Here is a 26,720-nt window from a genome sequence, read left to right as displayed (position 1 = left end):
ACCAAGACTTGACCCCTAAACCCACACTAGCTAGGCTTGTTAGTTTTTTGTGTGGCGATTGAACCGATTTAGTGGTTGGATCAATTTTAACTAAAAAAGTTGCATACTTATTTAAACTTGAAAGTTGAAACCTTAATTTTAACTGATCTAAGATAAAATGTTTGGTATTTTATTTCTTAGTTAGCTAAATCAATTACCCACTCCAAAAAAGTCCTTTAATTGTTTTTTTTATTTAATAAGATCTCTTTATTCTTATCAGTAAAAACACAATAATATGCTATTAAAATTTTGTGTAATATACAAATATGTTTCTAAATTAGTTATGCAACGCCCCGCTTGCGGTATGGGCATATAATGTATATATGTGTGGGCGCTCGGATGACAAAAGTGAAAGTGCACTAATTTTAACGTTATTTTACTAATTTCATGAAAATAACGTTAAAAGGGGGATGGTTAATCATGCATCATGTAGTAGCGTTGATAGCCGAGAGACAAGGGGGTACATGCACTAATCGGCAGTTGTCTCAATTGATGAATGTTATGTGCCTTATGTCCAAGGCTTGATGCAAAACTACTATCGAGCCGGAGGTCTCACTGAAAGCAGCCTCTCTATTTCTAGGGGGTAGAGGTAAGGCTGTCTACATCTTACCCTCCTCAGACCCTACCTTAGCTTTGCTATTGGTGGAATTTACTGAGTATGATGATGATGATGTTTCTAAATTAGTTATGCCATCATCCTGTATTTAAACTTGGTACAATTGGTACAGCCAAAAATTATTACTGTACAATTGGTACAGCCAAAAATTATTAGTGTGACCAGTTTGATATCCGGTCCAGTTTATACATTAGCACTCGAAAGCAAAAACCAAACCGTTGTCGCTATGATATGTTTATTTTGGTTGATTTGACAAACGGGTAAATTTTTACACGCTCCTAACACTAAAAATGCTCATTCGACGCATTTTAAGTCATATTACAAAATATCAACTCATGTAAAAGCATGAAACTATACAACCACCAAAGATAACATAATAACACCTCGTGGAACATTATCGGAAGACAAACTTCTCAATGTCGATCAAAACAAGAAACATATGATACAAAAAATGGCATGAACAATATAAAGCAACATTAAATAAGTTAAAACTACCATCAATATACATTCGGTGACGAAAAGGTGCAGCAACAAGACCCACCCGTTATCTCAATATAACAAGGCAAGAAAGAAAATAATCACAGGGGCAAGAAAATCGAGCATAAATACCACAAAAGAAACAAACTTGTAGAATATGATGCTTCAAAATCTTACCGACGATCTGCTCAAAGAATACAAAGTATCGAGCAATTGGCAGACCGATTTGAAGTTCTTAACCCTGTTCTTGCCAAGATTCTTCGTTGTGCATAATATAAAACATAAACTGGTTTTGATTGTTGTGGTGAAAGTAGTACCTAATCGGAACTGGAATCGTAGAAGTCGCTTGGGCATGGAGTCATGATCTCTGATTCGAGCGTTTGAACCACACGGTGCATGGTGGGTCGTTCTTCTGGAGTTGATGACACACATTGAATTGCAAGTGAAAGTACGGCGTCTAGGGTTGCGGACTCGACTCCCGCACAGTTCACGTCGATAATCTCACGTTGCCTATCCTCCGTTATTAGATAATTCAACTGAAAATAGAAGAAAACAGTTACATAGTTGTAATAGTTCGAGTAACCTGAATTTAAAAATATATATATAATTGTAAATAACATTCATTTGTTACGCAAGGAAAAAAAACTTCTAAGAGTGCGATCAAACATTAAAGACAAACTAATTGAAATAAAGATAAAATATATAATATATTCATAATTACATTTATTGTTTTTCTTCAAAGATAAAAAAGAAAACTAACAAAATTAAAAACAGAAAAACAGAAGGGTAAATTGCCAAAATCGTCCCTGAGTTAATGATACGTTTTAACTGGGTTTGCGATTTGGATGAAAATGACAATAAAAATGAAACGTCAGGGGTCCAATTACCAAAAAAAAAACAAAAAAAAAAAAACAAAAAAAAAACAAAACAAAAAAAAACAAAAAAAAAACCAAAAAAAAAAAATCTTATTGTGGATGTAACAGGCAAAAGTGCCCAAACCTCAGGGGACGATTTTGGCATTTTACTCTATTTTATAATACTATTTACTTACAAAAAAAAAAGTTTTATTGGTAAAAAAATTGCACGTGACCCATACAAAAATAATCATAGGTTATGTATATGTGCATTATGATTGTTTTCAAAAAAAAATTAATCCCAAAAGACTTTAGCATAAGTGAAGGTTTTTGCATCTTTATATTTGTGGTTGCGACAATTTAACTTCCTTAACTTGTAATATATAAAAATTAAAAAAAAAACGTACCCAGCCAACAATATTAAGACCCTTCTCGATATACGATGCATCAGTGGGCCTTTTTCCACTTATAACTTCAAGCACAAGCACTCCAAAACTATAAATATCGGTCTTCTCCGTTGCTCTACCACTCTGCATATACTCTGCAACAAACATAATAAAGAAAATAAGCAACATACGCAACTTAGAAATCCGTTTCTGAACAATCATCTATTTTACAAGAGTAAAATGCCATTTTCGTCCCTAAGGCTTGGCTACTTTTGCGACTTTCGTCCAAAGGTTTGTTTTACCGCATTTGGGTCCAAAAGGTTTAAAATATTGCCATTTTAATCCGGCTCGTTAACTCCATCCATTTTTCTACGCTTAGTCAGGGGTATTTCCGTCTATTTTGCTACTTAAAAGGCAATTCGGTCTTTTTCACTTTATGTAAAAAGACCGATTACCCCCGAAAAAGACTGAATTGCCCTTTAAGTTACCAAAAAAGACGGAATACCCTTGACTTAACGAAGAGAAATGGATAGAGTTAACGAGCTTGGTGAAAATGGCAAGATTTCAAACCTGTTGGATCCAGATGCGGAAAAACAAACCTTTGGACGAAAGTCGCAAAACTGGCCAAACCTCAAGGACAAAAATGGCATTTTACTCAGTATACAATTAAATGTTTGAAAAAGAATATGTAACATGCAACGAAAACTTATGATCCTACCTGGCGCCAAGTATCCAAAAGTTCCGGCAACAATGGTTGTGATGTGAGATTCTTCATCTTCTAACAATTTTGCAAGTCCAAAGTCTGAAACCCGAGCCTCAAAATTTCCGTCAAGCAAAATGTTACTCGACTTTATATCTCGGTGTATGATTCGAGGAGAACAATCATGATGCAGATACGCCAGCCCTTTCGCAGCTCCCATTATTATGTTTAGCCGAGCATCCCAATCCAAAAGCTCGGCTTTTTCTGCACATGACATCATAATTAATTATTATTTATAATTACTTGTGTGATGGGAAGAATATATATCTGCTTTATGTGCTTTCGCACATCCTAACCTCACAAAACTAATTTTTTTACCCGCCGCGCGTTGCGGCGGCGTACGCGAAATGATAACGCATGGACTACAACCGACCGGACTCGTTTTCCTAGCTAAATTTACGTCAAAACGTATGATAACTCAAATTTATACCGTCGAATCAAAGCGTGTTACATTTGACCCGATTTGTTTTCAAACAAAATTTACGTCAAAACGTAGTCCAACTCAAAATGTACCTAAAAAACATTTTATAATTGACCCGACTCGTTTTCAAACAAAAATTTACGTTAGAAAGTAGACGAACTCAAATTTATACCGATACATCCATAAAAATAAAAACGTATGAAATTAGCTTTAGAGCAAGCACGAAACTTTAGAAACTTGAGGGGGTCAAAGTGACATTCACAAAGTTGAAGGATTACCTCTAACATTATCACAAAGTTTGGGTGTAGATTGGTAGAATGGGTTACATGTCAAAAGTTTGAGGGTTAAAGAGAAGTTAGAAAGTATGGGGGCCTTTTTTTATCAAGTTAGAAAGTGGGCGGGTCATTTTTGTCAAGTTAGAAAGTTGGTTTTTGTCAAATTAGAAATTTGAGGGGTGGATTTTGTCAGTTTAGAAAAGTTGGGAGTGATTTTTGTCAAATCCGAAAGGTGGTCGGCACCGACCTTTCAATTTACACATAATGCATTGGTAGAGAGAGGGATGAATTATATTACCATGAAGAGCCTCATCTAGACTGCCACCCGATAAGTAATCATAGATTAACAATTTCGATGTTGGCGAGTTGCAATATCCTCTTAAATTCACTAAATATCTGTGTTTGATGCTTCCGAGAATTTCAAGCTCCCGTTCAAAAAACCGATCGAACCCCTCATTCAGTTTCACTATTCTTTTCAAAGCAAATACGTTCCCATCATCCATTGCAAGTTTGTATACCGTTCCAAACCCTCCGGCACCAATCACATGCTCCTCGTTTAAAGGTTCCATTTTCTTTAAAATGTCTTTTGAAGAATACGGTAAGTCTCCGTGAAACATCACAATCGATGCACCTAAATTAACAATAATTCGTTACAACAGAAATACAGAATATGGTTGAATTCATAAATAAATATTAGAGTGAAGTAAACGGATGGTCCTTGTGGTTTACCAAAATTTTGGATTTGGTCCCTAGCTTTCCAAAACCCTGTGGTTTGCAGTTTATAACGCATTTAGTCCCCGACCAACAGATCTAAAGGTTTTAGCATGTCCAAGTTAGGGACTAAATGCGTTACAAGTTGCAAACCATAGGGACCAACCATGTACTTTTGGAAAAAGTTGGAGACTAAATACGTTATACAGTGCAAACCACAAGGACCATTTGTGTACTTTTGGAAAGCTAGGGACCAAATCCAAAATTTTGGTAAACCACAGGGACCATCCGTGAAGCATCGGTGAAAGCTCACCTCCACTGACATCAACCGCAAGACCTTTGACGTCATTTTTACCAAATTTCTTGTAAAGGAAGCAACCCCAGAAACACATAAGTGCAACCAGGAGCAGAGCGCCGACAGTAGCGGAAGCACTGATAAGTAACCGTCCGGAATTCTTCTTCACGCTCTGACTTCCTGTAAAAAAGAAAAAAAAAACAAAAAGAATATTATTATTAATTGCTTTTAAATTGCGTGATGTGCTCCAATGCGTTTGGTCCAAAAATCTGATGAGCGATGTGTGATGTGTGATGCAAGCGCATATCACACATACGATGCGCTCTTTATAAAAAAAATATTAAAAGATTATTTATACATAACAACTTATAAAAACATACTTGAACTACAACAACTAGCGTAACAAGAAGATAAGAGTTAATTATTGAATAACTAATATCAAGCATACTATGATATTAATTATTGACGAAAGCCCAACCCATTTCATAAAATCTAGAGAAAACAAAACAAAACAAACAATGTTGTGTGCACTGGAGCGCATTATGTGAAAGCGATGCAATATTCTCGCATCACGTAAACGTAAACGCATCAGTGCATCACGCATTATGTGGGCATAATGCGCGCATTTTAAAATTATATTCATACGAAAGCAATTATGGGGCAAAATTATGTAAGAACTTATAGTACACCTGTAGGATGTGAGCCTGTTGCACCTCCATCGTTTTTGCAAGACTGGCTGATATGGGTCCCACACAAGCCACGGTTTCCAAGAAAACTGAGTGACAAAAAAATTACATGTTTCAATAATTTATATTAAAGTTGCATCAAACTATTATTTAGAAAAGTTACAAAATATTCAAAACTAGTAAAAACGTGCCAAGTAGCATCAATGCCCCTGTCGCCGCCAGCGATCACCAACACTGAAAAAACTCGTAAAACTAAAGAAATAAAAGTGAACGAAAAGTAGACGTAAAAATGTTGAACCGTGCATGTTGGTTGCGATGTGTTGATGCGCAAACCATAGACCGAAACGTAAAACACAATGCGGCCATCAAACGAAAAAAACTAGAGGCAAAACGTTCAACTAAATACGCACGTTGCGACGTGTTAACTCGAAAAATTTAGACCGAAACGTAAAATGAAAAATTTGTAAAAGATGAAAAGTATATGGGACTAAAGTTGAAAGTGAAAAAAGTGTTGGGGTTACATGTAAGAGATGAAAACTATTAGAGTTAAAAGTAAAAAAAAAAAGACAAAGTAAGGTACAACCTACAAAGCATGAGGTACAAACCATAATGCATAATCAAATGCAAGTTAATAATATATGCATTTAATAATATATGTAATGTAATTCAACAGTTAATGTTTTATTTACAAGTGAGCACTAAATGATAGATAACGAAACTAGTTGTGCGACAATATAAAATCTTAACCATCTATAATGCATTAGTTATCACTTTTAGTGATTTATTTGATCCCATGCATATAACAATTTTCTAAATAAGAATCGAGAAGTTAGAACTTACGAATTGGCTTCGAATTGATCAAGAACACCGTCAGACGGGATCGGCCCGGCCAGAAAATTGTTGGAGACGTTACTTCAAAAGCGAAAAGAACATTAGTTAACAAAATATATATCAACAATATCAAGAAATATTAATATGATGCTTACAAAATCGAAAGGTTGTTCAGATATACAAGCGATGTTGGAATACTTCCACTAAGGGAGTTGCTAGAGATATCTCTACAATGTACAAAAACAAATCATCAATGATTTTGTGTAGTAATATATTGCTCATTGTAACTAATAAGTTTGTTGAACAAAAAAAAAAAAAAAAAAAAAAAAACAATTAAGAGTTGCTTAGCACCTAAGATTGTTTATTCGATCATTATGCCGAGATATGAAAAAACACTTAGGGGATTTGTCAACTCTAATAAGAAAACTAGCATGAAAATAATACAGATGGCATTCTTTTGTATATTAAGATTTAGAGTAAAGTACTGAGATGGTCCTTGTGGTTTACCAAAATTTTGGATTTGGTCCCCAGCCAACAAATCTAAAGGTTTTAGCAGGTCCAAGTTAGAGACTAGATGCGTTACAAAGTACAAACCACAGGGACCATCCATGTACCTTTGGCAAAAGTTGGGGACTAAATTCATTACAAAATGCAAACCACTGGAACCATCCGTGTATTTTTGAAAAGCTAGGGACCAAATCCAAAATTTTGGTCAACCACAAGGACCACGCGTGTTTGTTGAAGAAGAAGGTGGGCCCCTTTTAATAAGCTTTTAATAATAACAGGGGTATAATGGTCATTTTACACGAATAGACTGTAATGGTTATTTTCAACAAACCACAGGGACGAAAAACGTAATTAACTCTATAACAAATTACAGAAGATATTTACACAACTTACAATGTTTGAAGCTTTGAAAGATTTCCTATTTCAGTAGGAATAGATCCACTGAAGTAATTATTCTGCAGAAATCTGTCCAAAAAATAACATTATCATTACAAATAAAAAAGAAATATATATAATTACATTTCAAAGAACTAAATTTGACAGAAATATTAAATAAAATGTCAGAAAAAATGTAAACTTTAATCATGTTGTGAATATGTAAAACGACAATACTTACAATCCTTGCAGCTCTGTACAGTTTCCTAATTCCGGAGGAATCGCCCCGTAAAAGTTGTTGTAATGAAGATCTCTACATCACAGGATATTAGCATTCATTAGTGAGTTTATATAGTGTATTTGTAAAAATCATGCAAAAAACATATATTGAAAAATAGCAAGATAAGAGCCTCAAAATCACGTACAAAAATCTTAAACGATCTAGCTTTCCGATATCTGGTGATACGGGCCCACTCAGTTTGTGATTCGAAAGATTCCTGAAAAGTTGTATAAGAACAGTGAAGAAATTACAATACTTGCAACAACAAGGACGTGTTAAAAAACGGTAACAAAAAAGTAGCTAATGCATTCAAGTAGGGCTGCAAAAGAACCGAACTTTCAACGAACAATTCATGAACTGTTCAGCGGAAAGCTCGTTTGTGCAGTGGAGAGGCGGATCTAGAAAATCTTTATAGGGGCAACGTTTCATATAAAAAGAGGTAACGAAATCGAAAAAACGTCAAATTTTTCTAAAATTTACACTACCGCCAGAGCGTCAAGGGGTAGCGGGGGCTACCCCTAGTAACATGCTACGTCCGCCTTGTGTTCGTTTGTTTAATGAATGAACGAACACGAACAATAAATTTTGTTCGTTTGTTTCAACTTATGTTCATGAACATTAGTTTGTGTTCATTTGTGTTCATGAATGTTTGTTTGCATTTGTTGCCTAAAACTAACAAACGAACACGAACATGTTCATTTCCTTAATGAACGAACACGAACATAAAATCTCGTTCGATAAGTGTTCATGAACACATATATTTCCTTAACAAATGAACTGTTCGTGTTCGTTCAGTTCGTTTGCAGCCCTACATTCAAGATAAGATTTGAGATTTTAATATCTTACAGATATACAACTCTTTTGGTTTTCGAATCACATGTTACCCCTTTCCATCCACATGGATCAGGATCCTCGGGTCTCCACTGACGAAGAAGGCCATCCGAACTAATAATGCTTGTTCGGAAATTAACAAGAGCCTCACCTGAAAAAAACAAAAACAAATAATATTACATTTCAAGAGAAAATATCATTAACAAATACATAGTTTTCTTTTCAATATGCGTAAATCGACATACCATCACTTGTAAGACAATGGAGTTCGTTCACCAGACAGCAAAGCAATAAACAGTAGACTAGCAATGGTCCTTGAAAAGTTGTAAAGAAGATGCCCATTGCTGTGCTGATCAAGCATTCTACGACTCATGATAATGACCGACAGCAGTGAGCCTGTGAGATTCACAAGTTCCGTCAAAGAAGATAATGAAAATTTAGATTATTATAACAAGATAAAAAAATACGGAGAAAGTAATCGAAGATAAAAGAGTACTGTGGCTGGGCTTACATGCTTGTAGAAATAAGGCTACTAAATCATAGCAAAAGAGGTACAACCACTTTCCAAAAGATACAACAAAAAGAAGTAAAGAAGTAATGAATATTGAAGATAAACTCCGCAAATGCAAGTAGCTTTGGACAAGGCTTAATGGAACTAAGCACCTGTAAGACAAAAAGTAAACAAGAATTTATAATTTTTAAGTTAAATACTATGTATACACAATTACACATTTAAGCAGTTATATATATGAGATATCTACAAGGGCGAAGGTTAGAAGGGGCCGCCCGACCCCCCGAACTTTTCGCTCAGTAGTGTTATGTATGTAGCTTTCGTATAGAAATTTTTGGGTATATACGTTTTCGACCCCCCCCCCCGCGGTTCTATAGAAATTTTTGGGTATATACGTTTTCGCAATAGTATCTCCTAACAGGCTACCACACGACCGTGCATACTTTACCCAAGCAGCTTTGCATGCCTCATTAGTGTAGACATTCTATTGACATGAACACCCCTTGATTTTACTCATTTTAATAAGCTACCATGTTCAGTCAAACCTTAACATTCCACACCACCCCTAACTAAACCCCCCCCCCCCCTCCCCAAAAAAAAAAAAAAAAAAAATCCCTAATTCCAGTAACAAATGTGATCATACAACACACACTTTTGTTAACCCCAAACCAACACCTAAAGATTGATCAAATTAAGTAAGCTTCATTAAAGACAATATGCTGTTGAATTAAACACATAACACCCCTTCATTTTACTTCTAATAGTCCACAATGTTCAGTCAGCTACCCACTTTTCAGTCAAACCTTAACATTCCACATCACTAAAACACTAACCCCCCCCCCCCCAAAACAAACAAACAAAAAAAATCCCTAATTTCAGTAACAAAAGTGATCACACAACAAACCCATTGATAATTAATTAACCCCAAACCAAAACATAAAGATTCACACAACCCACGTACTGATCAGTCCCAGAACAGAAGAAAAAGATGTAATTGATGGAATTAAGCAAGGGAAATCAAAATGCAAGCAAGTGAAGTAGAGATTGTGGTGAAATTAGAAGAAACCCAGTTGAAATTAGATCGAAATAAAGCAGTGGGAAGAGATAGATACCTTTGTTCGGATCTGCGATGAAGGAATTGGAAGATAGAGGTGTGAAGGAAGTAACCTAGATTTGTGCGATTGCAGAAAAAGAGAGAGAGAGAGAGAGTGACCGACGCTTGGATTGTGTTTACTTGTATGCTTCTAGCTTTCACTAGACTCACTAGTTGTGTTACATCACATATTATCTTATTTTTTATTATATATTAGCCATCAATAAACTATCTTTATGAATATGAATATGAATTATGAATAACTAATCCTATATATCTTTATGAAAGTGATATGATTTTTATAACCCGTGTATTACATGTATTTGAACAAATAAAATATATATATGAAATGCTAAAATTGTAAAATTTATTATTAAAAAAACTGAATTAAACAAAAAGGAAGGAAATTAAAATTAGAAATTTGAACAATTTTTTTTTTGAGAATTTCCTTCAATACGGAAATTTGGTTCAAACCTCAATGAGCTTCTATTGTTATCTGATCTCATCGACATTGATCGAAAAGAAGTCCCTAAGGGTGTCCGGGGCGTAGTCGGGGAGTGGCTTCGGTGAGGGGTTTCCCCGATCGGGAACACCGCCGCCATCACTGCGGGGTCCCGATTCGGGGTTGAACTTGGGCATGGATTCACCGATGGAGGAGGGGGGAAGTTTGGTGGGCCAGCTGAGCATCAACCAATCAAAGCTTTTGTTTTTTTTTTTTTTTTGAATAAAAAAATAAGGGGAGTTAAGAGGGGAGTGGCGCCATCAAATTGGGTGTCACACCCTGGCTTTGCGGAAGCGCGGTTAATGTTGGTGTGACTTCTTAATACCATAGCTTAACCATAACAAGCTATATGAATTTAAAAACCATGCAAGTCATCCATTAAGTTTTTTGAAAACATCATACAATACCATTGTTTTTAACATGCAACCATAACCTTGTTCAGTAACATTACAACTTATAACAAAACATAAACGTGATTTAGGGATTGTGTCTTGTCCAGGTAAGAGACACAACCCTAAACCCTGATGACTTCATGACCAGTGCAGCGGAAAAACGTTCCATACCGTGCCAGATCCGTTTAATTTCCTGAAATACATGTGAGTTGAAAAATCAACAATAATGTTGAGCGAGTTCATGCGTAAGTGAGTATATAAAACCTTTGTGAGTATAAAAATAGTTGTGGTATGTAGCAGTGTAAGAGGACTTGTGATCACCAATGGTTTGCAAGGCCACTGACATATGTGAAGTGCAAATAGGGAGACTCAAACCTAGCAGATTTCGCCACGGCAAAGTATGTGGACAAAGTCACCCCACGGTCCGTTTCTAGTTTGGCCGGGGGCTGGGCTCGCTACACCCAGTCCCTCGGTCCCTACATGAGGACTAATGGCCCCATGTTGTTCCTATCCACTCACATGATCGTATAACACCTCCTTACGTTAAACATACCGTTGTAAAGTACTCGTAAATCATAGTAACATGTATTTCACCCCCGCGGTTAAGTAAACTGAAAACAGTTAGAGAAAAGGGGGACATGAACTCACAGTGAATGCGTATCTCTACCAAGCGTCTCCAATACAGTACGCTGTGCAACGACCTACAAGTGCTAATTCTATTAGACGGACGGCCGTGCTTTAGCTTTACAGTTTATGTTCGCGGGAAATAGTTAGACAACTATTTCGTGTTACATTTTGTATAAACTTGGTAGTTATTTTCCTTCCCAAGGATGGGGGGATTTTTAATACATGTGCGTATAATTCTTCATCATTAAGTCTCACTTAATCTTTATATATATCCAACCCCAAAATGAAGGTATTTATCCAAAATACGTTGTTTTAGTACGCGTTCATAAATATTTCCGTAATTGTGTAAGTTACGTTTTTACATGCGAGTGGTAATAAAATTACCGGTGTAACTTAGATATTTATGGTGAAAGCGTTTGTACTACTTTGGGGTCGTTATCATTCGTAAGCATTATTTTTACCTTAAAAATAATATTTATGTATTTCACAAAATAATCATAAACAGTGTGAAAATATATATTTATCACGTTAATATTTTGTGAAAATCCCACCTCCGAATATTTAGTAATAAAGTCTTGGCGAAATTTATGTTTCGACAATATGTCAAAAATGATTCTAGCACTTGTAATGCAAACCAGTTTAAGTGTTAGGTTTTTAAGGAAATTTCGCCAGAGTTTCCTCTGTAACTGGAGGTGGCCACGCTTTTAAGCGTATCATTTTCTTTTAATAATCAAATCAACCCAACAATTTCAAACAACCTTCCTACATGCTAACTAGTCAAATATGGACTTAATCGTAAAAAAAAATACACAAACTTGTGGTTTGTCTAAAAACAAGTAGTAAATCCCTTTACTTTTGGTGAATCTTGTGTGTAAATAATCCGTTTTAGTAAAAACCCCGTTTCTAGAGAAACTTGTCTTTACAACTTCTAGTCACATTTGACAAAACTAGTTTCTTGTCGGATCTTTTCATTTCACAAGTGCTTATGCACTTGTGGTTTGTAAAATCATGTTTATTAGTACAAGATCTATCCTTTAGAAAATACGATTCTTTTAAAGTGTGGTCCTTCAAAGATACCACTTGCAGATACGTAGATCCGCTAGTTTTAAACATCTTGTACATGTCAAATCACTTTTACACAAGTAAAATATTTTTACACAAGTTTATGCTTTTAAGTGTGGTAGAGTTTCACCTTTAACCCTTGTATTTAGTCAAAAACAAGTTTATGTGAAGATACATGATCTTACAAATTCGGGTTAAACGATGCTCCGAGCTACCACATCATAGATCAGGTCTCAATAATCACATATTTCAAGTCCTACGACTCTCACACAAGTTATATGTCATTAACCACCACTTTAGTGTTTTTTTTTTTTTTTTACTAGTCTTTTAAAGCGTCAAAACGTATGTTTTTGATATTTAACCGACAAACTTCCTTTTAACCACTTTAGATATGCCTACATATGAGTTTTAAACAATATACCTCTAGCTCGAGGCTAGGGAAGAATCTTGATAAAAATCGCGTGGATAAAAGCTAACGGTAGAGGTCCTTCGCGTTCCGAGTGCACCAAGGCTCCTTATACGTGACCCGTGAAGCTTGAACGATCTTGGAATGGGGGTGAATAAAAAAAAACGAAAATGGGTGGGTGCTTGTAAGGGGGTTCGGCCGAGAGTGGGTGGGCAAGGGAGAAAGGTAATTTTTGTGGTGTTAGTGATAATTTCTCATGTGATAATGTATATTATTTATAAACAATTTAGGTGTTCTTATCCGATGGTTTGTATGCCCCCAAGATTTTAGACAAAGTTTACTAATTAAATCAACTAAGTACAATGTGTGTCTCCCAAGGTTAGGGGACGGTTATGATGGGGAGGGGGGTTGGTTCGATTGTAACTAGTAATTAGAAGTTTAATTTTATTAAACCAAGTTAAGTTAAGTGTTAAACTCCGTTGGTTGTATGTTACATGTTATGGCGGGTGTTAGGGTAATCGGAGACCCTGACTGGCTCAGAAAAATATAAATAGTGAAAATACTAATATTTTCATGTTCCGGGTAAAGTCCGGGTGTTCGGTTGGATATTAATCCGTTAATGTGCTAGATAAATATTTAAAGTGTCGTTGATATTATTTTTAGTGATCCAATGAATTCCCGACACTTTGTAAAGTGTCTAGTATTATTTTTCCAACCTTTTGCACTTTACTAGTTTAGATAAATGCTGAATTTTTATTTAAAGTGCTGAATTTTTGTACTCAGAGTACGTTTTAGGCACATCCGGTCACTATAAATATTACCTAGTGACGCAGTTTTACATTCCTCACTTCCCTACACTCCCTACTAGTGTAGTAATCTATTCCCAGCTCATAATGGCCTCAGAGACAGTAACTGTCTGATGCTGGCTTTATCAGCATGTTCAATAGGTTATCCGTTCAAATGCTACTGTGCTTTTGTGCATCATGTTTGTCACTAAGGTTCAGTATGTAAATAGCGTAGTGACAGTGTGTAAAGTATGATGGAGGAATATATAAGTACTAGAAATCAAGTAGCAGTTCATTAGCAATTTCAGTTAAGCACAGTAATTAAGCAGTAATTAATCAGTAATTAAGTCGTACGGATACCTGGTTTAGTGCGGGTTGTCACATTCTCCCCCCGTTAAATAAATTTCGTCCCGAAATTTAAGTTCTGCTTGTAGATGCAGAGTTCTTAGGAAATAAGTGGGGGTATTTCTCTTTCATCCGGTCCTCACGCTCCCAGGTGTATTCCGGACCATGTCTGGAATTCCAGCGAACCTTGACGAGTTTGACACTGCTCCGGCGGGTCCTGTTAACTTTCCAATCTGTGACCTCGACAGGTGCTTCTACGAAGTGGAGCGTGTCGTCAACATGAATCTCATCGATAGGAATGGCAACGTCAACTTGAGTTGGACTTTTCTTTAAATTGGATACATGAAATGTATCGTGAACACCATTTAGTTCAGCAGGTAGGTCCAACTTGTATGCTACGGTTCCAATTCTTTCTAGAATTCTGAAAGGACCAATGTAGCGTGGATTTAACTTCCCACGCTTCCCAAAGCGTGCCACCCCTTTCCAGGGTGATACCTTTAATAACACCATCTCTCCAACTTGAAAATCCACATGTTTTCGGTTTGGATCCGCATAGGCCTTTTGTCTGTGGCGAGCGGCTTCGATCCGTTTAAGAATCTGCGCAATCTTGTCCGTCGTCTCTTGGACGATTTCGGGACCGGCAAGCTGTCTATCACCTACGTCAGCCCAACATAGTGGTGATCGACACTTGCGTCCGTATAGGGCTTCAAAAGGCGCGACACCAATACTGGTGTGGTAGCTGTTGTTGTATGAGAATTCGACCAAAGGTAAGTGTTTATCCCAGCTACCGCCCAAATCCATAGCACATGCTCTCAGCATGTCTTCCAAAGTCTGTATCGTTCGCTCGCTTTGGCCGTCGGTTTGCGGATGGAACGCGGTGCTCAGATTCAATTGTGAGCCAAAAGCTTCTTGGAAGGATTGCCATATCCTTGACACAAACCTTCCGTCTCTATCAGAGATGATCGAGAGGGGTACTCCATGTCGTGCTACGATTTCTCTCAAGTAAATTTCCGCAAGTTTACTAGTACTGTCTTTCTCCTTGATTGGCAGAAAGTGTGCGGACTTTGTTAGGCGGTCGACAATCACCCAAATCATATCATGGCCTCTTGGCGTTCTTGGCAGTTTTGTAACAAAATCCATTGAGATTTGTTCCCATTTCCACTTGGGAATCTCAGGTTGTTGCAGAAGTCCCGAGGGCTTCTGGTATTCCGCCTTGACCTTAGCGCACGTTAAACATTTGCTCACGTAAATAGCAACGTCGCCTTTCATCCTAGGCCACCAATAGTAATTTTTGAGATCCTGGTACATCTTATCCGATCCAGGGTGGATAGAGTACCGTGACTTGTGCGCTTCATCGAAAATAACTTCCCTTAATTTACCAAATAGAGGAACCCAAATCCTTTTCTCAAAACATAACGTTCCTTCCTCGTTTGGTACCAAAAGCTTCTCCATTCCACGGAGATATTCTTCCTCAAAGTTTCCCTCCTTGAGAGCTTCCTTCTGTGCAGCACGAATGTGCAAGGAAAGATCGGTTCGTATAATCATTTCCAAAGCCCTAACCCTTATGGGCTTGATTCTTTCCTTACGACTTAAGGCATCGGCGACTACATTCGCCTTCCCTGGGTGATACTTTATCTCGCAGTCGTAATCATTCAATAATTCAACCCATCGTCTTTGCCTCATATTCAACTCCTTCTGGTTGAATATATGCTGTAGGCTTTTGTGATCTGTGAAGATTGTGCACTTCGTACCATACAGGTAGTGTCTCCAGATCTTTAGTGCAAAAACCACTGCGCCAAGCTCCAAATCGTGAGTGGTATAGTTCTTTTCATGCACCTTCAGTTGGCGTGACGCGTAGGCAATAACCTTTTGACGTTGCATCAACACACAACCCAATCCTTGACGCGATGCGTCGCAATATACCACAAAATCGTCAGTACCTTCTGGTAGAGCTAAGATTGGCGCGTTACAAAGCTTATCCTTTAATATCTGAAATGCTTCATCCTGTTTGATTCCCCAATCAAACGTCTTGTCCTTTTGCGTGAGGAGCGTCAAAGGTTGAGCGATTTTCGAGAAGTCCTCGATGAACCTTCGATAGTAGCCAGCCAAATCCAAGAATTGTCGAATCTCGGTTGGCGTTGTAGGCGTTTCCCAATTCTTGATTGCCTCGATCTTTGTGGGATCAACATGAATTCCATCCCCATTAACCACATGTCCAAGAAACTGGACTTCGTGTAGCCAAAACTCGCACTTAGAGAATTTGGCGTACAGCTGTTCCTTCTTTAGCAGCTCCAATATGGTTCTAAGATGTTGTTCGTGTTCAGCCTTCGTCTTTGAGTAAATCAGGATGTCGTCGATGAATACAATCACGAACTTGTCTAAGTATGGCTTGCAAACCCTATTCATCAAGTCCATAAAGACTGCAGGTGCGTTTGTCAAACCAAATGGCATAACGAGGAACTCGTAGTGTCCATAACGAGTTCGGAAGGCTGTCTTCAGGATGCTTTCCTCCTGTATCCTTAGTTGATGGTATCCAGATCGAAGATCGATCTTAGAGTAACAGCTTGAACCTTGAAGTTGATCGAACAGATCGTCGATTCTTGGCAGAGGATACCTGTTCTTGATCGTCAGCTTGTTCAATTCTCTGTAGTCAATACACATGCGGAAACTTCCGTCCTTCTTCTTGACAAATAAGACCGGAGCTCCCCAAGGCGAGAAGCTTGGTCGGATAAAACCCTTGTCTAACAACTCTTGCAATTGTGTCGACAATTCCTGCATCTCAGACGGAGCAAGTCTGTATGGTGCCTTAGCCACAGGCGCGGCGCCTGGAACTAAGTCAATGTGAAACTCCACTTGCCTCTGAGGTGGCAGTCCGGGTAGGTCTTCTGGGAAAACTTCGGGATACTCCCTTACGACAGGGATGTCTTCGATCTTCGGCTCGGCAGCCTTCTTATCCACAATGTGTGCTAGGAAAGCAACACATCCTTTCTTCATACACTTTCTTGCTTTCAGACAGCTGATAATCCGCAACGGCGTCTCACGCTTCTCTCCATGAACAACAATGGTCTCACCATCCTCGGTTGGAATGCGAATAACCTTCTCGTGACATACTATCTCAGCCTTGTTACTCGTTAACCAATCCATCCCTACTACCACGTCGAAGCTTCCCAACTGGACTGGTAGTAGATCTAGAGTAAACTCGCGTTCTCCCAATTCAATCACACAGCCTCTGATCACATCATTGGCTTCTATCAACTTTCCATTAGCCAATTTGATTACGTAGGGAATGTCTAACTTATTAGCGGCTAGCCCAAGTATATTCTTAAATTCTAGTGATATGAAGCTATAGTCGGCACCAGTATCAAACAGAACAGATGCATAGCGTTGATTTACAGGGAACGTACCAGTAACAACGTTGGGATCCTGGCGCGCTTCCTGTGCACCGATCTGGAACACCCTTCCACGGGCTTGGTTCAATCCTGGGCAATCCTTCTTGAAGTGCCCAACGTCACCGCAATGAAAACATCCTAACCTTTTTCCACTTCCTGCACCGCCCCCAACTGGCGGGTTGTTTTGATTGGCAGTTCCGGCTTGATTTGCATTGTAGCCTCGATTATTCCCTTGTGGGCGATTTCCCAAACCACCACGACTATCGTTTCTATTCATATATCCTCCCTGGCCTCCTCGGCCTGTACTAGCCCAACATGATTCCTTTGAGTGGCCAGGTTTTCCACAAGATTCACAAACTTTCACGTTACAATTGCCAGTATGGTGGCGTTGGCAGTTGTTGCATTTGGGCTGGGTGCCCTGGTACCCTTTCCCTTTCTTGGTACTACCAGCTGATTTTCCTTTCTTTACTGCCATACTGACGCCCTGTTTGAAGTTTGAAAACTTCCTTTTGTTATCTCCTGAGGATTCAACGTGTGTCTCTGTCTTCTTTGCCTTGACTTCATCAAACTTGTTTAAACGAATTGCCTCCTCAGTGAGAGCCACGCTCAAGTCAATGGCTTCCGTAATAGTTGCCGGTCTGGCGGAGGTCACCATGCTAATGATTTGGGGAGCTAACCCCCAAATGAAGCGCTCAATTCGCTTGTATTCAGGCGTGACCATATAAGGAACCACTTGAGATAGGTCATGAAACCTCTGGACGTATTCTGCAACCTTTGGTCCATCCATCTTTAGGTGCCAAAATTCAGTCTCCAACCTTTGAATTTCTGCGCGGGAACAGTACTTCTTGCGCATAAGCTCTTTCAATTCGGCCCAAGTCAGGGCGTAGGCGGCAGCTTCGCCTAGTGTTTGCACTTGTAAGTTCCACCAAGATAGGGCTCCGTCTAGAAACAGCCCTGAGATGTAAGTGACCTGCTGGTCGAGCGCACATTTGCTCATGCGGATGGTGGAATCAGTCTTCTCTGCCCAGCGAACGAAAGCAACCGCACCACCTGTGCCGTCGAAGTTGAGGGGCTTACAATCTAGGAACTGCTTGTATGTGCACCCTGCACATTCATTGCAACATATGATAGATATTAGCTTTCTTGCTAAGGAAATCCGTTTAGGTCATGGTACGTCTTATTGACTTAAACATTACCATGTGGTGGATTATTGTTGCCCTGGTTAATACTTCCACTTGTTCCGGGCTGAGATGCTGCATATTGTGCTATAGCAGCGGCAATGATTTGTTGCAGTTCTGCCTCGTTATTGGGCATGCGCGTCTCGCGTCTGGGCGGCATCTTCTAAAAGATGGTTTAAGTTGGTTAGGCCATAGTAAGGCTTCGTTGTTATAATACGTAAATCAGTTCGTAATATAGCGTACATATATAACGGTAGTAATAGTATAATCACGTAACATATCATGTTATCACATATCCTATACTTAACATCCCATGTCCCAACATCCCATGTTGCAAATATCATACATACAACATCCCATGTCCCAACATCCCATGTTGCCAATACAACACCCCATGTCCCAACATCCCATGTTGCAAATATCATACATACAACATCCCATGTCCTAAAATATAAACAAGTAATCAAGCGAATCCAGATATAGTGAGAAAACTGCGATTGCCATATATAAATGAGACCACATCGTAAGTGTATACATACAATCATCAATCACTAGGGGCTACATCACCCCTGTCAAAAGCTACGTCAGTATCAATACAACATCAAGTACATAACAAAAGTCAAGTCATAATGTAGTCTCCCCAAAATGCTGTGCAGACAAAAAGCAATCGCCGCCTTCTCACTTCGCCTACCCAAGTGGCACCGATGAGCTCTAAGCTGGTGGTGGAGGAGGAGGGGGAAAATGGGTATACAACAAACGGCGCAACTCTAACCAGTCCGCCTCCATCGCCTGCTGTGTCCGAATAATGGAAGCAAACCGCTGCTCCAAAGTAGTAAGACGGGCAGCGTAGTCAAGGGGTAAAGGTCGTGATGGCTGCAACGGAGAGGGTGCCCGGCCATGGCACTGACATGGCTGCAGATGGGCTCTCTCCAACTCCTGTAGTCGCTGCTCGTGCGACTCATGCTGATATACAAACGACATCAATACATCCTCAATGGTGTGGCCCACATGGAACCTGTGGTATGGATCAGTGGGCGGCATAGGGGAACCTGGTGCCCAAAGCAGTGGCTCTCGTGTGGGGTCAAAGGGAGCCACACGAAAAGGTGCAGTAGTGAATGGGTCAGATGGAATCTGAGGCGTGAACGGTAAAGGCATCGGTACATGACCGAACGGATGGGCTGAAGAGCCCTCTCCAGGCCCCGCTGGAGGAACAAAGGGTGGAATCTGAAATGAGAAATCAGTGTGGTGTGTGCCAGTGTGATGTGGGGGAAACGGTGGAACATCCTCGTCCGCCGGTATCCACCCATGCTGTGCCTCCTCATCTGGAGGGTCCATGTGCTCCGCAAAAAGAGCGTGCTCGGGCTCGATGGGTAAAGGATCGATAGGAGCAATAACGGGGTCAACAGGTGCAATATCAGGATCGACAGGGTCAATAACAGGATCAGCAGGTATGTCACCAACGGGTAAAGGAACAATAGGATCAACAGCAACATGATCGCCCTCGATCACAGGAACATCTACAGGGGGATCAACATCAACAGGCTCAAGAGGAATATCAGCATGAACAGGGTCATGCTCGGGTAAAGGGTCAAAAGCAGCTGCCTGCTCTGGAGCAATGGCAGGCTCGATGTCATCGAAAGCCATCTCAAACTCAAAATCTGGGTCAATAGGGTCCACTGGGTCAATGGGGTCTACTGGGTCCTCCATAAAGTGATCCATAGGAACAAACTCTAAGTCACGATCGGGGTCGAACCCTGGGGGAAACATAGGGTCGGAATCCTCCACGTCCTCGTGGTCGAAAGTGAAACTGGGTATCGGGGCAACAGATAAAGCCTGGTCAGAATCGGACCCATGGGAGAAGTGCTGCGCACTATGAGCAGGTGCGGGTACAGAAGCCACAGACTCAAAGGAGTCCGCGACTGGAGAGTGAGCAGGCGACTCCGCTGCGGGAGCGTCTGCGATCAACAAGGGATCGGCGGCAGGAAGGGCCTCGCCCTGAGCATCCTCCTCGAAAGGCTCCTCCTCAAACATATCGACGTCGTCCTCCTCGTCGTCGATAGGCAAACCGTACGCAGGAAAAGCCGCTAAGGGCATAGGAGCAGGGATCAATGCCAGAGGTAGATCCCCGGCTATAGGACCAACTGGGAGCTCATCAACGCCATCGGGTAAGGCGAATGGCTGAAAGTCATCCTCATCTGTGCTGGTGAAGTCTGACGTATAAACCTCATGCTCTGACGACTCCAGGTCATCTGATACAATACGCCTGGGGTCGGTGATGTCTGAACCACCTGAATCAGTCGAATCCATGTATCTGTAACATAAACACAAGTATGCACAAACAGTCAATCACATAATCAAATAATCACATAAGTCACCAAGTAAGCATTCAAACCATCCTCCTAGTCCCACTAGCCTCCAAGCCTCTCAGACTGCTCTCCCTAGTCCCACTAGCCCATTCTCCTAGTCCCACTAGCCAATTCTCCTAGTCCCACTAGCCAATTCTCCTAGTCCCACTAGCCAATTCTCCTAGTCCCACTAGTCAATTCTCCTAGTCCCACTAGCCAACTACCTCGATCTCCCGGACCGAGCCTCGGCCTCCAAGACCGAGCCTATAATTAATAGATAAAACGTGCTCAATATTTGTTTGTAAAAAAAAATGTTTTGGATCTGGACTTAAGTGGTATGCAGAAAAATGTTTTCGTGAGAGCCCTAGTGATCATAGTCTAGACTCGAGAAAGAATCCTAATTCGCTATGATCAGAGCTCTGATACCAAGCTGTCACACCCTGGCTTTGCGGAAGCGCGGTTAATGTTGGTGTGACTTCTTAATACCATAGCTTAACCATAACAAGCTATATGAATTTAAAAACCATGCAAGTCATCCATTAAGTTTTTTGAAAACATCATACAATACCATTGTTTTTAACATGCAACCATAACCTTGTTCAGTAACATTACAACTTATAACAAAACATAAACGTGATTTAGGGATTGTGTCTTGTCCAGGTAAGAGACACAACCCTAAACCCTGATGACTTCATGACCAGTGCAGCGGAAAAACGTTCCATACCGTGCCAGATCCGTTTAATTTCCTGAAATACATGTGAGTTGAAAAATCAACAATAATGTTGAGCGAGTTCATGCGTAAGTGAGTATATAAAACCTTTGTGAGTATAAAAATAGTTGTGGTATGTAGCAGTGTAAGAGGACTTGTGATCACCAATGGTTTGCAAGGCCACTGACATATGTGAAGTGCAAATAGGGAGACTCAAACCTAGCAGATTTCGCCACGGCAAAGTATGTGGACAAAGTCACCCCACGGTCCGTTTCTAGTTTGGCCGGGGGCTGGGCTCGCTACACCCAGATAGATCTACCGTTCCTGTCCCTCGGTCCCTACATGAGGACTAATGGCCCCATGTTGTTCCTATCCACTCACATGATCGTATAACACCTCCTTACGTTAAACATACCGTTGTAAAGTACTCGTAAATCATAGTAACATGTATTTCACCCCCGCGGTTAAGTAAACTGAAAACAGTTAGAGAAAAGGGGGACATGAACTCACAGTGAATGCGTATCTCTACCAAGCGTCTCCAATACAGTACGTTGTGCAACGACCTACAAGTGCTAATTCTATTAGACGGACGGCCGTGCTTTAGCTTTACAGTTTATGTTCGCGGGAAATAGTTAGACAACTATTTCGTGTTACATTTTGTATAAACTTGGTAGTTATTTTCCTTCCCAAGGATGGGGGGATTTTTAATACATGTGCGTATAATTCTTCATCATTAAGTCTCACTTAATCTTTATATATATCCAACCCCAAAATGAAGGTATTTATCCAAAATACGTTGTTTTAGTACGCGTTCATAAATATTTCCGTAATTGTGTAAGTTACGTTTTTACATGCGAGTGGTAATAAAATTACCGGTGTAACTTAGATATTTATGGTGAAAGCGTTTGTACTACTTTGGGGTCGTTATCATTCGTAAGCATTATTTTTACCTTAAAAATAATATTTATGTATTTCACAAAATAATCATAAACAGTGTGAAAATATATATTTATCACGTTAATATTTTGTGAAAATCCCACCTCCGAATATTTAGTAATAAAGTCTTGGCGAAATTTATGTTTCGACAATATGTCAAAAATGATTCTAGCACTTGTAATGCAAACCAGTTTAAGTGTTAGGTTTTTAAGGAAATTTCGCCAGAGTTTCCTCTGTAACTGGAGGTGGCCACGCTTTTAAGCGTATCATTTTCTTTTAATAATCAAATCAACCCAACAATTTCAAACAACCTTCCTACATGCTAACTAGTCAAATATGGACTTAATCGTAAAAAAAAATACACAAACTTGTGGTTTGTCTAAAAACAAGTAGTAAATCCCTTTACTTTTGGTGAATCTTGTGTGTAAATAATCTGTTTTAGTAAAAACCCCGTTTCTAGAGAAACTTGTCTTTACAACTTCTAGTCACATTTGACAAAACTAGTTTCTTGTCGGATCTTTTCATTTCACAAGTGCTTACGCACTTGTGGTTTGTAAAATCATGTTTATTAGTACAAGATCTATCCTTTAGAAAATACGATTCTTTTAAAGTGTGGTCCTTCAAAGATACCACTTGCAGATACGTAGATCCGCTAGTTTTAAACATCTTGTACATGTCAAATCACTTTTACACAAGTAAAATATTTTTACACAAGTTTATGCTTTTAAGTGTGGTAGAGTTTCACCTTTAACCCTTGTATTTAGTCAAAAACAAGTTTATGTGAAGATACATGATCTTACAAATTCGGGTTAAACGATGCTCCGAGCTACCACATCATAGATCGGGTCTCAATAATCACATATTTCAAGTCCTACGACTCTCACACAAGTTATATGTCATTAACCACCACTTTAGTGTTTTTTTTTTACTAGTCTTTTAAAGCGTCAAAACGTATGTTTTTGATATTTAACCGACAAACTTCCTTTTAACCACTTTAGATATGCCTACATATGAGTTTTAAACAATATACCTCTAGCTCGAGGCTAGGGAAGAATCTTGATAAAAATCGCGTGGATAAAAGCTAACGGTAGAGGTCCTTCGCGTTCCGAGTGCACCAAGGCTCCTTATACGTGACCCGTGAAGCTTGAACGATCTTGGAATGGGGGTGAATAAAAAAAAACGAAAATGGGTGGGTGCTTGTAAGGGGGTTCGGCCGAGAGTGGGTGGGCAAGGGAGAAAGGTAATTTTTGTGGTGTTAGTGATAATTTCTCATGTGATAATGTATATTATTTATAAACAATTTAGGTGTTCTTATCCGATGGTTTGTATGCCCCCAAGATTTTAGACAAAGTTTACTAATTAAATCAACTAAGTACAATGTGTGTCTCCCAAGGTTAGGGGACGGTTATGATGGGGAGGGGGGGGGGGGTTGGTTCGATTGTAACTAGTAATTAGAAGTTTAATTTTATTAAACCAAGTTAAGTTAAGTGTTAAACTCCGTTAGTTGTATGTTACATGTTATGGCGGGTGTTAGGGTAATCGGAGACCCTGACTGGCTCAGAAAAATATAAATAGTGAAAATACTAATATTTTCATGTTCCGGGTAAAGTCCGGGTGTTCGGTTGGATATTAATCCGTTAATGTGCTAGATAAATATTTAAAGTGTCGTTGATATTATTTTTAGTGATCCAATGAATTCCCGACACTTTGTAAAGTGTCTAGTATTATTTTTCCAACCTTTTGCACTTTACTAGTTTAGATAAATGCTGAATTTTTATTTAAAGTGCTGAATTTTTGTACTCAGAGTACGTTTTAGGCACATCCGGTCACTATAAATATTACCTAGTGACGCAGTTTTACATTCCTCACTTCCCTACACTCCCTACTAGTGTAGTAATCTATTCCCAGCTCATAATGGCCTCAGAGACAGTAACTGTCTGATGCTGGCTTTATCAGCATGTTCAATAGGTTATCCGTTCAAATGCTACTGTGCTTTTGTGCATCATGTTTGTCACTAAGGTTCAGTATGTAAATAGCGTAGTGACAGTGTGTAAAGTATGATGGAGGAATATATAAGTACTAGAAATCAAGTAGCAGTTCATTAGCAATTTCAGTTAAGCACAGTAATTAAGCAGTAATTAATCAGTAATTAAGTCGTACGGATACCTGGTTTAGTGCGGGTTGTCACATTGGGGTGTTAGGGGAGTTTAAGAGGGGACTTGACGTGGCACACGGGGATTGGTTTGGCGTAAGAGAGGGGACTCACCTATTAGGTGAGCACCCCCTTCACCCTAAATGAGCTTCCATCCTTAAACCAAAGCTAAAATTCAATAAAAAAAACAGATCTCTAATGCATATTAATCGTGAAGGAAACAAATGTAAAAAAATAACAATGGGAATGAGACAAATATAAAAAATAATAATAACAACGGCAATCCTGGAGAGATCACCTCTTATTCATTAAATATTGGTTCTCTCCATCCAATAAAATAACTTAGATAGTTCAAGGTAATCACATACATCCCACGACTTGTCAATTGAAACCCTTATAGCAGATAATTCAAAACCCAACACCCATTTTTTAGATAAATTTTGAAATTTGAAAATTTTAATGGATTAAGTTATCTTTAACAAAAGATATTATCATACTCAAATAATATTTCAGATTTTTTTTTGTTTAGACGGGAAAACCAAAATTTTTGATAGCTTCATTGATTGACACGTGTTATGCAAATGGTTTCTTTTATTATATATATAGATTTATTTATTATTTTTCAAACCATGTTTTTCTTTTATAACTTTTAAGATATTATATTTTATAAAAATTTCCGGTCTACCATTGTAACATGTTTATTTTCTTGATATAATACTTTTTTAAAACCACATTGTGAATAATAAAGGTGTAATTCATCGAATCACAAACGTATATGTTATCACATTTGTCTATGGTTTGTTTGTTTCTTTTTATAAAGTGATGTTGTTTACTCTTTTCGCTATTCTAATAATATAATATAATGTGTGATAAAATTCCAAATATAGCAATATTGCATTGCGTCGTGTTTATTTTTATCCATGTTTTGATAAAAGTTTTGTCTACAATCGAATGTCTCAAACATAATTGTTTTTTTTTCTTTACATTGACAACCCAAACCAATATCGTTTGATACCGACCACTTCAACATTGAACGACCAGTTAAGTCGTGCTTGACATAACCGACCAATTCAATATTGAATGGTTTAACCAATGTTTTCTTTAACTTTTTAATTGGTGAATCATCTGGCTCTCAATTGAGCCTGTTTTGATCGTACGTCCAATCAATTTTCAAAACATTGCTCGAGGGGCTCTCTATCAGTCACATGTCACATACGGAGGGATCCGCCAACTTGCCAAGCATATCATGTTTTGAGGTTGTCAAATGCACATATCACAAAACCATTTGTTATCATGTTTTAAGGTTATTGAGTACACATGCCATGAAACCATTCTTCGTATATATTGCATTGAGTACACATGTGAAATGCACTCTTTATTTTGATAACAATAACAATACAAACATCTGATACAAATATTGATATAGTTATCCATATGCTCACATTATACATTCTCCAATTATCAATAAGAATGACCTAAAGATTAATATATTAAATAGAATTATTCAACAAATAATAAACATAATTTTTGAAGTCAATACTACAGCCAAGCCGTATATCGGCAACATTGTATCGTTAATCTCTACCATTATTAGAAGAGTAAAATGCTAAAATTGTCCCTAAGGTTTAGGCAGATATGTTTCATAAAAAACTTTTTTTCGTATTTCTATTTCATAAAAAGCTTTCAACTTTCAATGTTGGAAGACTTGTATTTGAGTTTGGTGTGAACAATGGAAGCTTGGGCTTTCCAAACTAGTTCCACCACTTCACTTAGTCAACCTAGTTCATGTTCTTATTCTAACTATCATTCATGACCAACCGGATTCATCAACAAAGTTGATGAATTTGTGATTTGGTGAATCTTACAATAAGGTTTAATGGATGTAAATCATCCTACCTCCTTGCGTGACCATTTTCATGGTACCTTACGAATACTAAGTATAAC

General features: G+C 38.7%; 1 protein-coding gene across 1 annotated transcript; it reads right to left on the bottom strand.

Annotated features, from left to right (window-relative positions):
- Nucleotides 1-1,024: 1,024 nt before the first annotated feature.
- Nucleotides 1,025-10,145, bottom strand: LOC110899264 (LRR receptor-like serine/threonine-protein kinase FEI 1). Its single transcript, XM_022146145.2, has 15 exons — nucleotides 9,968-10,145; nucleotides 8,856-9,007; nucleotides 8,590-8,740; nucleotides 8,360-8,495; nucleotides 7,659-7,730; nucleotides 7,475-7,546; nucleotides 7,252-7,323; nucleotides 6,507-6,578; nucleotides 6,361-6,432; nucleotides 5,524-5,609; nucleotides 4,853-5,014; nucleotides 4,127-4,459; nucleotides 3,091-3,336; nucleotides 2,394-2,527; nucleotides 1,025-1,668 (listed from the first exon to the last, which is right to left on the bottom strand). The coding sequence occupies exons 3-15, from the start codon at nucleotides 8,684-8,686 to the stop codon at nucleotides 1,450-1,452; spliced, it is 1,773 nt and encodes a 590-aa protein (XP_022001837.1). The 5' UTR covers nucleotides 8,687-8,740; nucleotides 8,856-9,007; nucleotides 9,968-10,145; the 3' UTR covers nucleotides 1,025-1,449.
- Nucleotides 10,146-26,720: the final 16,575 nt, after the last annotated feature.

Source organism: Helianthus annuus, chromosome 13 (assembly GCF_002127325.2).
Source record: "Helianthus annuus cultivar XRQ/B chromosome 13, HanXRQr2.0-SUNRISE, whole genome shotgun sequence".
Lineage (NCBI taxonomy): Eukaryota > Viridiplantae > Streptophyta > Magnoliopsida > Asterales > Asteraceae > Helianthus > Helianthus annuus.
Note: the sequence above shows the minus strand (reverse complement) of the source record. Positions and strands in the feature narration are given on the sequence as shown.